This window comes from Helicoverpa zea, chromosome 16, assembly GCF_022581195.2.
Source record: "Helicoverpa zea isolate HzStark_Cry1AcR chromosome 16, ilHelZeax1.1, whole genome shotgun sequence".
Classification (NCBI taxonomy): Eukaryota; Metazoa; Arthropoda; class Insecta; order Lepidoptera; family Noctuidae; genus Helicoverpa; species Helicoverpa zea.
Genome location: NC_061467.1, coordinates 3,411,544 through 3,423,550, shown reverse-complemented (window position 1 = coordinate 3,423,550; position 12,007 = coordinate 3,411,544). Strand labels below are relative to the sequence as shown.

General features: G+C 37.4%; 1 protein-coding gene across 1 annotated transcript; it reads left to right on the top strand.

Annotated features, from left to right (window-relative positions):
- Positions 1-386: 386 nt before the first annotated feature.
- On the top strand, positions 387-11,363 carry LOC124637543. The gene is made up of 10 exons (XM_047174055.1): positions 387-592; positions 675-772; positions 937-1,122; positions 2,116-2,230; positions 3,022-3,094; positions 7,464-7,611; positions 8,167-8,302; positions 8,916-9,068; positions 9,498-9,658; positions 10,070-11,363. Exons 1-10 carry the CDS (start codon positions 503-505, stop codon positions 10,251-10,253), a joined length of 1,344 nt encoding a protein of 447 aa, XP_047030011.1. The 5' UTR covers positions 387-502; the 3' UTR covers positions 10,254-11,363.
- The last annotated feature ends 644 nt before the right edge of the window (positions 11,364-12,007 follow it).

Below are 12,007 nucleotides of genomic sequence, written 5' to 3'. Positions count from 1 at the left end.
GAGAAAAACTCTCATAACGGGCTGAAAGATATTTCTTAAGAAATAAGTAGTGCCTTTGATTGCGTTATATTTTTATCTTGTCTCATCAACACAACAAAGACTGTATTAACTGTGTACATAAACTGTTAATACAATCTTAGAGCATTACAATTAATCGAAGTGCAAATCTCTTTGCAAATATTCTGATGTATACGCGGGGAAATAGTGGGCAGCGAAGTTAAAAAATGATAAGTACAACTATATGGCATGATATGGCACAGCAGCGTGCCGTCTCCATTTGGAACTGCAGGCACGATGTATAATTTTGTATATCCCAACCCTATTTAGTCGATAAATTCAAACTCTATTAATTTGACAGTTGTAAGAGTGACAGATACAGCACAACAACTTCCTGTCAGTCGCACGTCAGCTGCAATATGTTTCGTTTTCGGTGATAAAATATAATTATTTATTAAAAAATAAAAATTTATGAGTTGAAAGCTTAAGGTAATGTTATTATAAAATGTCTGAAGAAGAGGTTGTGGATATAGAACTAGAGCTGGACGATCTCTTGACGAAAGTCCAGCCCAATTTGCAAGATGTAATCAAAAGGGTAAATAAATACAAATACTAATAGATTTACATACATTTTATATGTTTGTGTGTTGATAACTGGACTCGTTACTGTATTATAGAGTTTTACGAATGTGGCGCTGCAGCAGACGAAGAATGGTGAACAAATCAAGCCTGACACACTGGGTGATACTTCATATTTTGCCAAAAATACACAAGTGTAAATATATATTTTTGACACTTATAGAATTGAGGAAAATAATATTTAACATTCAATTATGTGCATAATCTATTCTTTGTCATTTTAAATTAATAAAAAAATCGATATAGTTAAACCTACAACACAACCTTATATAAAACCTCATTAGCTTATTGATATTTCAGCAACCTCTCCCGCTTAGAACTGGTGAAGCCTCCTACATTCCACATGCAGTCTGTATCTCTAGATCTAAAGTCTATGAGCCTCACACTACGCTGTTCACTAGGGGAGGTCAATGTGAAGGGGCTTTACAGTGCATTTAATGAGAACCTCTACAACCTTATACCGGTGATGGCCGAAGGACATGTTCTGTAAGTATTGTCACTGAGCTATCCATTCATTAATTTTGTTTTTCAAAATTTTCACAAACATTTGTGTATTCAAACAAACTCTTCAGATTTATATTATGCTTAAAGATTAGTTTGAAAAGTATTCATATTAGCTATGGATTTAAAAAAAATATGTATTAGATCATATGTCCCTTTTGATAATTGGTAATGTCTTGCACCATTCCCAGCAGCTAAGGAAAGGATTCATGGATCAAACATAATCTGTAAATTAACAATATTGAAATATAAAAGTAAACCTCTTAATTTATATAAACCCTATTTATAACCTAAGTATTACTGTATTGCAAAGCATTGATTGTTACACTGTTTCATATCAGTAAAATACATAATTTATGAGCAAGACTGCTATGTAACATTTGTGTTACTATCATAATTATTGTACAAAAGCATCCACATGACAAACTATAAATAGATAGTTTATTACTCCATATAAGATATTCCACTAAGAAGTGTCATTCACATTTGCCGAATTAATTTCATTTTCACACAATATTTTATTGGTTTATTTCATGTTTCATATGTCTTGGGCATTCAGTATATTGATTATTTTGTTTCTAAAAAACACTGTCGGTGAGTTGCACCATTTAACTATTATGATAAGCCATTCTCAACTGTCAAGTCACTTATTTGACCAATTTTTGGCAAGTATAAGGCTGATTATGGTACATTTATCATTATAGTTAAATCATACTACTCACCCTTGAAGCTTGTATATAACCATGTAAAATCTAAGTCTGTGTATAACTTCCACTATCAAAAGAGGTTTAATTACTTCCAGAGAACAAATTTTTATTTTTCTACAGAACATTATGCTTTTCTTAAAAAATGTTCCAATTTAATTGCAAACTTTATGGTACAGGTCTGTGCATTGTTCTTTAAAAGGTAGGTATTCTAATCAGATATTTTAATCATGTTAGTCCTAAAACATTAATAATTTAAAATTAATAATTCTAGAATATCATTATCAAACATGATCGCAGATGTGAGAGTGGGGTTAGTGTTGGAAGACGATGCCTTCTCATTCATCAACCCTGACATTGATTTTACACATGATGAAGTGCTTGTTAAGGTAACTATTGAATTTATTTTTTATTTTCATGTTTAGCTATATTTTTTTCAATGTAGACTTGCCTACATAAAAGTATTGTAGGGCCTGGACTGAACAAGGAATATTTTAGCAATAATTTGGTCGAAAATGCGTCTTTTTCAAAAATATCTTATCTAAGGAGTGGAATCGCCGGGTCCTCGTCGAGGCTTTGGGCGGCGGCGACCTCTCGCGTCCGGCCCTGGTTCAGGCCATGGTCCGGGGCGAGAGGGAATGGGATGCCGTCGCCTCCTTCTGCGAAGCGGTCATGCTCGAGAAGGAGGAGGCGGAACGCCAGAGAGTTCGCACCTCTCATCCCGGCCGCCGCGCTGGACCAGGTAGACACCATGGGCGCCGGGTGTCGCGAGATGACTCCCGGCCACCGTAGGCGTGGGTCTGTGGGCGGTGAGTTCGGGTGGCTCATCGTCCCTCTGTCTTTCTAGACGACAGACCCGTGTCGACGGCGCGCGTTGTTCCACGCGCACGAGATGTCAGCAACCCCAGCGGGGCCCAGCAGGGCCAAGGCCTGCCGGGGCTGCGGGTTGTTCGAAAGAGATACCGCGGCCCTGGTACATAAAAGGCCTATGACGGAACACGACGATTTAGTCAGTATAGTCAGTAAGAGTCTGACACTCCCTCACCGCTGCTATCCCACAGCGGGAGGGGTCATTTGATGATTTTACGTCGCTAAAAAAAAAAAAAAAAAAAAAAAAAAAAAAAAAAAAAAAAAAAAAAAAATTATTATTGTTTTAACATGATTCAAATATTTATTTTAGTTATCCTGGCCATCGCCCCAGAGGACTGGTGGATACGAATTTGCGACAACAGAGCAGCTAGCAAAACATATTGGTAAGTACTCTATCCCTATGGATACAAGCATGAAAAAATATTAGTTATATAAGCTACTGATTCACGCTATAGAAGTCTTGACGAGATGGCAAACAGAACCACTTTTTTCATTCACTCTGATCGAGTTTTGTTTTAGTCGAGCGACGTGAGCCTGTAACCCCTTATAAAAATATACCAAATATTGAACCATACCCTTTGTCACCATCATCTATTTATACATATGTATAACAAATTAACTGTTTCTCGACTACATTTTATCCCATGCTGGGATAACACATTGGGAATAGTGTGGCTTTCCAACAGTGAAGTATTATTTCAAATCAATTCAGTGGTTTCGGGGCCTTGAGGAAAAAGCAAAAAAATGATTCCTCTAAATTATATTAGTAAAAATGTCGTTGCAATTGAGGATAATTAATAGAGAAATATATTAAAGAGAAAATGGCTTCAATTTTCTGTCCAAAATACGAACTGTAAGTATTGCGACACTAGTCTTGCTAATGTAATGAATGGATCGTAAAGTAATTACTTACCACACCAATCTTGCTAATGAAACCTTGTTATCAGACGTGATTTGAGAACCAATTATACACACTTTAAATTTGCTTTAAGATTAATTTATCTTACAATCACATACCGTAAACATCGTACTTATTTCCAAGCTAATTATTTTACAATGCTTGTTAATTTCGTCGATGCCATAAGGTAGGTAGGTAGATCCGGTTCATTCTTCTAGGTCAAATAAAAAACCTAAGTAAAACTATCAGTTAAAAGTGAACTAACGACGCGTTTGGATTCCTATGGAAATCTGTCTAAGGTTTTACAAAAAATGCTCGGGTTCCAAAGAAGTTTTTTGTAACGTTCCTCGTCCCCCGAACATTTGCGTTTTGACGACGCTATTCTTAGGAGGATTTGCGTTATGACATCTCTGCTCGTCATTTTGTCCTCAACGGTCTAGTTTTTTTTTTTATGTTATACTTAATATACACAGCACTATATGTGTTACGTATGTATGTAAATTGATTGTTATCATATAACACGCTTGATAACTATGTAACATAAAAAGTTAATCGTTCGTCGCAAAGATAAGAAACCCGTTATGTAGGAACACGTTTAAGTTGCAAATAATCACCTTGCGACCAATGTTACCCAACTACGGCCTAATATAGCTGATTGATTCTATATTATAGTTTGATCTAGTAAATTATAAACACAAAATAAAATACACATGTAGTAGTGTATGGAAAACTTTGAAAATGTGATGTAATAAGCTTTATTTTTAGCTCACATTCATAATCAGACAATAGCTATAACATTCACAACCAATGACATAAATAGTTTCAATGCTTTTGCACTGCGTTATTGTACGAAACAACTATCGAGGTCATTAAACCCAAAGAATTGAAAATTTTACATTGATAAATAAGGCTACAAACACTTTAACTTTTACTTACGTAACTAGCTTACGAAAAATTTGCAAAAACCTCTCTATAAGTCGCTAAGTACAGTCTTTCTTAGAACTTCTTCCAACTACGAATGCCGCTTATTTATTTTTGCGACAACAACATACAAGTATAAAAGCGGAGTAAGAAATGGTTTGGAATCGAAATAACTGAAAGGTTCAAGTATTACGTAAGCACTATAGGGGGTCGGGGGGGGTCTTTGTTTTGCTTATTTTGGATGAAGGGAGTCCAGATGATGATTACGTCATCGATAGTTATTTACTTTTTTACACGAATGGCAACCCTCACATTGTCTATGCTTGAAAACAAAACGCATTTTCGGGGATACCCGCAAATATACACGCATACGTTTAGGCACTCACTTTAGATTCGATTCGGGGAATTACCGCGCGCTGTTCACTTGTCTAATTTCTTCTGTCAGTGTATTGTTTTGTTCAAGTACCTACTATAATTAGGGCATGCAGTTCCGGTTAAATAAAAATTACCGGTAAAAATTCGGTAATTAAAATATTTTTACCGATAAAACGGTAATTTTTGTATTTTTTTTTTAATGTGATATTATATCAATAAGATTGGGTAGTCTAAAAGCAAAAAATAATTAAAAATACAAGGTATAAGGTGGTAAACATTTTTTGTGACGTGGACCGTAAAAAAAACATGTCAGTACCATCCGTACGCGATGTCGTCGACAAAATGCAAGAGAAACGGCTGCGATGGTTCGGCCATGTAAAAAAGAGACCACCTGAATACATCGCCAATGTTGTGTACTAAATCTCAATATACCCGGTCAAAGGCGCAGAGGCAGGCCGAAACGGTGGTGGTTGAGTAACATGAAAATCTACGAACTCGAAGACGAAGATGTCCTGGATAGAGCGAAGTGGAAGAAGAAGATACGGAAAGCGGACCCCGTCACAAGACGGGATAAACGCTAAGAATTACCGTGAAAAAAAAAACATTTTTTTCATTGAAGTGAAAGCCCTTTTTTATGGTAAATCGTAGGCATTTTATGGACCAGGGTCGCGGTAACTCTTTCGAACAATCCCGCAGCCACGGCAGGCTTTGGCCCTGCGCGTGGAACAACTCGGGCCGCCGACACGGGTCTGTTGTCTACGCAGACGGAGGAACGATGAGCCACCCGAACTCATCGCCCTCAGATCGACGCCTACGGTGGCCGGGAGTCGTCTCTCGACACTCGGCGCCTGGTCCACTACAGCGGTTGGGATGAGAGGTGCGAACTCGCAGGCGCTCCACCGTCTCCTTCTCGAGCTGACTGAGAGAGACTGAGAATGACTGGAATGAATGTTTCGCAGAAGGAGGCGACGGCTTCCCATTCCCTCTCGCTCCGGACCATGGCTTGAACCAGGGCCGGACGCGAGAGGTCGCCGCTGCCTATTGGCTAGACGACGACACCGCGGTACCCTTCCCAGGCAGTGCACACCTAGACTGTGTGCTCCACCGTGTCCTCAGAGCTGTCCGCATGGTAGTGAAGTAAAAGCCCTTGCTCAATAAGGTCATAGAGTAGGTAAAATAAGCATAAGCTACATTTTTACCTAATAGGAACTGACAGCTATGAGGAAATTCAGATTAACCGAATGAATAAAATTTGTTTAGATATTATAAATTAAGATGAGAATAAAGATTCGTATCTAACCTAGAGATAGTTAAGGAGCCACATAAGTTTACTTTTCTAAAAAACAGCATCTTTAACACTCTTACAATATGTAATGTATGCAATATTACATTATGTTCAGGCTACATAATGAAGATTTGACGTTAAGGCGACGAATTGGTCAACAATAATTCCATAACCGGCACGCGCATCTAAGGCGCCAAAAGGGGTCGGAGCGTCTGAGCGGGGCGAGGATAACAATACCCGCTCTGGCTTATAACTAAAAGTCGTAAGCGACAAAATGGTTTTGTAATTTTATTATTTTGAAATGATAATTTGATAAAAATTCCTTCTACAATTTTAAAGAGTATGTATATACTCAACTACTAAAAAAGTTAAGAGGCTTAAATCGGTCCCGTTTGCCCATAATATGTGAATCTCTTTTTAAAAAGAGGTACGTTTGATATATTTTTCTCTGTTATAAAAGTTACCTAATCATGTTTTGACGTCTAACAAAATAAGGTTTATATCATGAACTTTCAGGTAACCAAGTTGTATTTTGATCCGTTTTGTATTTACTGAGAAAAATTGAGATCCTTGGCGCCAAAAACTCCAATTCGTCCTCTTAAATGAGCAATTGCTATATATTATCACAAAAACGTAAAAACCGGTAAATTACCGGTTACATATTATTTTTGCCGGTAAATTAAAAATCGCGAAAATGGGCGGTTTTACCGGTAAAACCGAAACCGGTAAACCGGTATTGCATGCCCTAACTATAATATTATAATTTTAATATATAAAAAATAAATTTTAATTGAAAATAGTTTACGTAAGCATGGGGGGAAGGGGTAAAAACTTTGCTTACTTTTGCTGACAAGGGGGATGGGGGGTAAATAATTGTAATAAATCTGCTCACGTAATATTTGAACGGCCCCAAAGATGCTACCAATCTTTTATTATAAAAATGAATAACTGTTCGTTAGTCTGACTGAAACTGGACCGATTTAGCTTATTTTTTTTAATGTTTGTAGAGGTCCAGGGAAGGTATCGTTTAACGATACGAAGTTCGCGGGGTCAGCTAGTTTTTAAATAAAGAACCCATAGCATATTCACTGTAGTGAAAAGAGTTAAAGTGGTACTAACATAGATTTGGGTTTTATTTACAAACAATTTTTGTATTATATTGAGTGTTATGTTGTTTTTACGGTATGGGCCATTGTTGTCCGAATGTAAAGGATTAAATAAATCAATGAAGTAAATAAATATTCACTGTAGGTACTTCTATATGCTTGTGTAGATGACCTGCCTCTCACGGCAGCGGTCTCCCTGCCTCTGTACGCGCTGCTCCGGGAGAAACTTCAGCGACACCTAGCGCTGGTGCTGCGTCAGGCCACCAGCGTCTCCGAGGTCATGTGCTGCAACCCCTCGCTCATGGAAGCTTATAGGTAACCAGCTTCTGCCACCGGTTTCACCCACATACCTGTAAAATAAGTCCTCAATAAAAGATGAGCTGAAATGATTTTCAAATGGGACCAGTAGTTAGACCTGACACTTTAAAGTTAAGAAGCTGAATGCACCCAAAACACTCTTTCTATCAAAAAGAAAAAAAGAAAGAAAGAGAGAGAAGCCGGCTGACTTAATTTATCATCCGAATCCTCTAATATAATCATCACATTGAGCTATCGTCGCGTTCAAAGCTAATTTTGGCATTCAGCCCCTTAACAAACAATTTTTTTGTTCATTATAATATTACTAAGCTAAATGTACCCCTGATATTGAAATATCGGCCTGCGGAATTTGAAATCCTGGCCGTTAAAGTTGGCTGTTTGGCTTTACAAGAACTCTTTAAGGAACAAAATTACCACCTGATCTCAAATTTTGCGGAATTAAAAAAATACACACTTACCTGACAAAAGTATTTCGAATAGAACATATCAGCATTTTCAGTAGTACTAAAATGAACCTTGCTACCTTACAATAGAGCATATATTCGTATACAGTGGTATGATCGCGTGCCTGTCGCAGAACGGCAACAAGGTGATCGACATGATACTGATCAACCTGCGCCGAACGTTACTGCAGAGTTGTCGAGAGGTGCTGCAGCTACCGCCTATACATGCCACCTTCATGCATAAGGTAAGAGTTGATTACAGTTCTCATAAAACTTCATGTCGTCCCCCACTCCCGCCACCCGCTGATATCTAGAATTTGTTGCCAAAGGTTTGGGGAGACAATAACAATTCATCGTCCGAGCCTTTTCCCAACTATGTATGCGTCGGCTTCCAGTCTAACCGGATGTAGCTGAGTACCAGTGCTTTACAAGAAGCGACTGCCCTATCTGACCTCCTCAACCCAATACCCTTGGTTAGACTGGACTTGGAGACAATAACAATTATCAAACTAAAATCGACCAAGCTGACTATGACCCTCATTGGAATATGCCACCTCGCCCTCTTCCTCACACATCTTCCCGCGATCACCCTGTCGCCGCAGGTTTAGATATTTTTCTGTTATGAGAGTTGGTCTCATTCCATGCAGACTGCACCTGCATAGTACGAGATGCAAAATTACTTGGTCGAGTAGTAGTACTTTAAATATGAAAGTATCCGAGACCAACAATATTTTAACAGCTATTATGTACCATTTCGATATACGCGTATCGAAAGTAAGCCAATTTTTTCTAAGCATTAGACTAGACGAGGAGATCGGAATATAATGTTTACCCAACCAATAATAACCTGTGTTCCAGATAGGATCACTGTCGTTTATCGGCAAGTTCGAGACGGACACCGGGTGGGTGAAGAACTTGGCCACTATCAACCGCATCAGTGACGTCAGCGTGACCCGCCCCGACCCCATGAAGACCTCCTTCCATGTCACCTTGAGGATTAAGGATTTGCAAGTAAGCCACGTGATATTGCCAGTACTGTTTTCAAGTTGAGAAAGGAAATTGAGACATTTACTTATTTAATTCGGAAACGTTCATAATACTATGTATAATGTAAGTACTAAGTGCTTATATAATTCTTTACAATCATATGAAAGCCAGAGTCTGAAACAAATGGAGGTAAAATCAAGCAAAATAATAATTTATTTTAAATAAAGTAAAATATCAATTAGGTATACTTTTTTATCCATTGCCGCAATCAATGCCACTTAATACAAAATGTAATTCATTCTCATTAATTCACCGGCCGCTCGTTGCAGTGACGTGCAATATGCACAACTGGCAAACTACATTTATTACCTATACTTACCCATGTTTATACTTATTTCAAACTCTTGACACGATACAAAAACACTACCATAAAATTAAAAAATATATGTCTAGATCGGTTACGACGAGTACCGTATCCGCGCGATGGGCGTGTCGTGCACGGGCCGCGCGACGGCCGCGCTGCAGCGCCACTCGCTGCACCTCGCGCTCACGCTCGGCCTCGCGCGCTGGGAGCCCTACGCGCAGCTCGACCATCTCACTATACAGAACTTGGAGTAAGTCTAATCATTATTACTGTTACTGCCTTTTTTTATCGTCCCACTGCTGGGCACAGGCCTCCTCTCACATGGAGAAGGATTACTCACTTTTATTTTAACAATTATTACTCACTTTTTATTTCTCCTTAGGATACTCATTTAAACCTGATGAATGAATATTCCTATTCTTCTTAAAACTACCTGCAACACCACCTGCCTTCCCAATCCAAAACCAGTCAGAACAAAGTCGTACCCTTTCACCTTGATGTAAAATATTATTAAAAAAAAACTGCAAATCGTGCAAAAAATATTAAAGAATCAAAAGTGTAACTGAATATAGCTTTTCCATTTGCTATTTTCATGTATTTTGCAATTTTTATTGGTGACTTACCCATAAAATTCAAATATATTTATCTGTTTCCCGTCTAGCTGTGCGGACCTACACGTAACAGGACTCGGGCCACTAAACGGTGCTTCGAACTTAGTATGTGCGTGGCTGCGCGGCGCCGCCACCGCGCTCGCCGCTCCCGCCGTCTCCGCTCAAGTGCAACACGAGTTACATACTGCGTTACACGAACTACCACTGTGGGACTTGCTACACGCTAAACAATGATACGCGTACACGCTACTACGCATACACACTGCAACGCGTATACACTGCTACGCGTACACGCTACTACGCGTACACACTACAACGCGTAACGTGCTACGCGGCAAAGTTATTCCTGTGTTACAACAACGTTTTGCACTCGTGTTTTGTGTGCTCGCTACGGAAGACAGCGTTATTTGTTGCGCGTAATGTTACCGTAGTCATGTACCATAATGTGTTTCAATTGTTGGTTGTAGCTGATATTCAAGAATTTACGTATAATCCTGATATTTGAACTGCCAGCGATTTTGTGACTGTATTTATATTATTTTATAATTGTTAAACATGTAACATTTGTTTTTGAAGCACTTATTAGATAAACAGTGAAATCTCGAAACTAATATGTATATTTTTCTCCACTGTTTTCTTATATTCTTTTTTTGTTACGTTTACATTATTTTTTTCTTAAAGATTTTATATACAAACCATTGAGTGAGAAACATTAGCGTACAATTACGTACCGCAAGTTTTTACTACGTATAAGTACGCATGTGTTGCGTACAACACTAAAGTTTTATGATTCCTACGAGTACAACAGGCGTAAGCACCATTATAGTTGGCCGATTACTTGCTAGGAAAGACCTAATTCCTTGTATTTTTTAATGTATTCTTGACTTTTATTTTATTTGCAATAAAGCATATTCTATTTTTATCTTTTAGTATCCATCTTCTTGACAAATAAAAAAATAACTATATCGTGTGAGGTTGTTCATAAGTATATTCATAGACTACAATTTGAAACTGTCCGTAGTTTTTACCTAAATAGCTAGAGCTGGGAAGCATACTATTTTCCTTTATTTAACCATGTTATAAATATGTAAAAACAATGTATACTGACTGCGTTTAAATGTTAAATATCCATCATTTTTGAGAGTTGTATTTTGTGTAAAATAAATTAATATTATTTACTAGATAAGCAAATATCATTGTGTGTATATGAGTTTTATAAATAGCAATAATAAATTATTCTTGTAATAATCACTACATATGTCGTAAGTACACGTATTTTTTACAATGGTACACTCTTTAAAGTACATTAAGACGGAAAGCAATAAATTAACGATATTAAAAATACATACAACATGTAACTTAATTAACGCACATCCTGAAATTAGTTTGTTCAGAATCGTTTACTGAATCGATTTATATCATTTTTAATATAGATAATTTTTTATCCCAAAAATAATTAAAACTACGGAAATTATTGTCATATTAACCCTGTACAGTCAAAACAAATTCAAATAGACCGTAACTCAAAGTAATAAGACTTCGTGTATTGTCGGCTTTTTCCGTAGTTTCGTTATGTCGTGTCAAGTCGAGCGGCGCGCGGCGCGATATTTGCGTGCGTAGTAGTATGACCAAAAAGTTCTCCAAGAATTGGTATAACTAATTTAGTAAATAACAATGCATATACACGTTAAATTAAAAATTCAGTCTATGTATTATGATCATAACACAATATTCTAATTGGGGTGTTTGAGGGTGTGCGTTAATTACGTTACATGTTGTATATTATTTGGAAGAATATTTGGTTGTGTTGTGAGTGCCTTTCGACTACTGAGACTGTTATCATTTGTATTTTTACTATACAAGTTGTTAAATAAAATGTTTCGTGCATGAAAGTGATTTTATTTTTTACCAGTAAAGTATCTAACGTTTAACTGTCGAAGAACATTGTAACAATTATAAATTCTGTTTTCTTTTTGTGACATGCATAT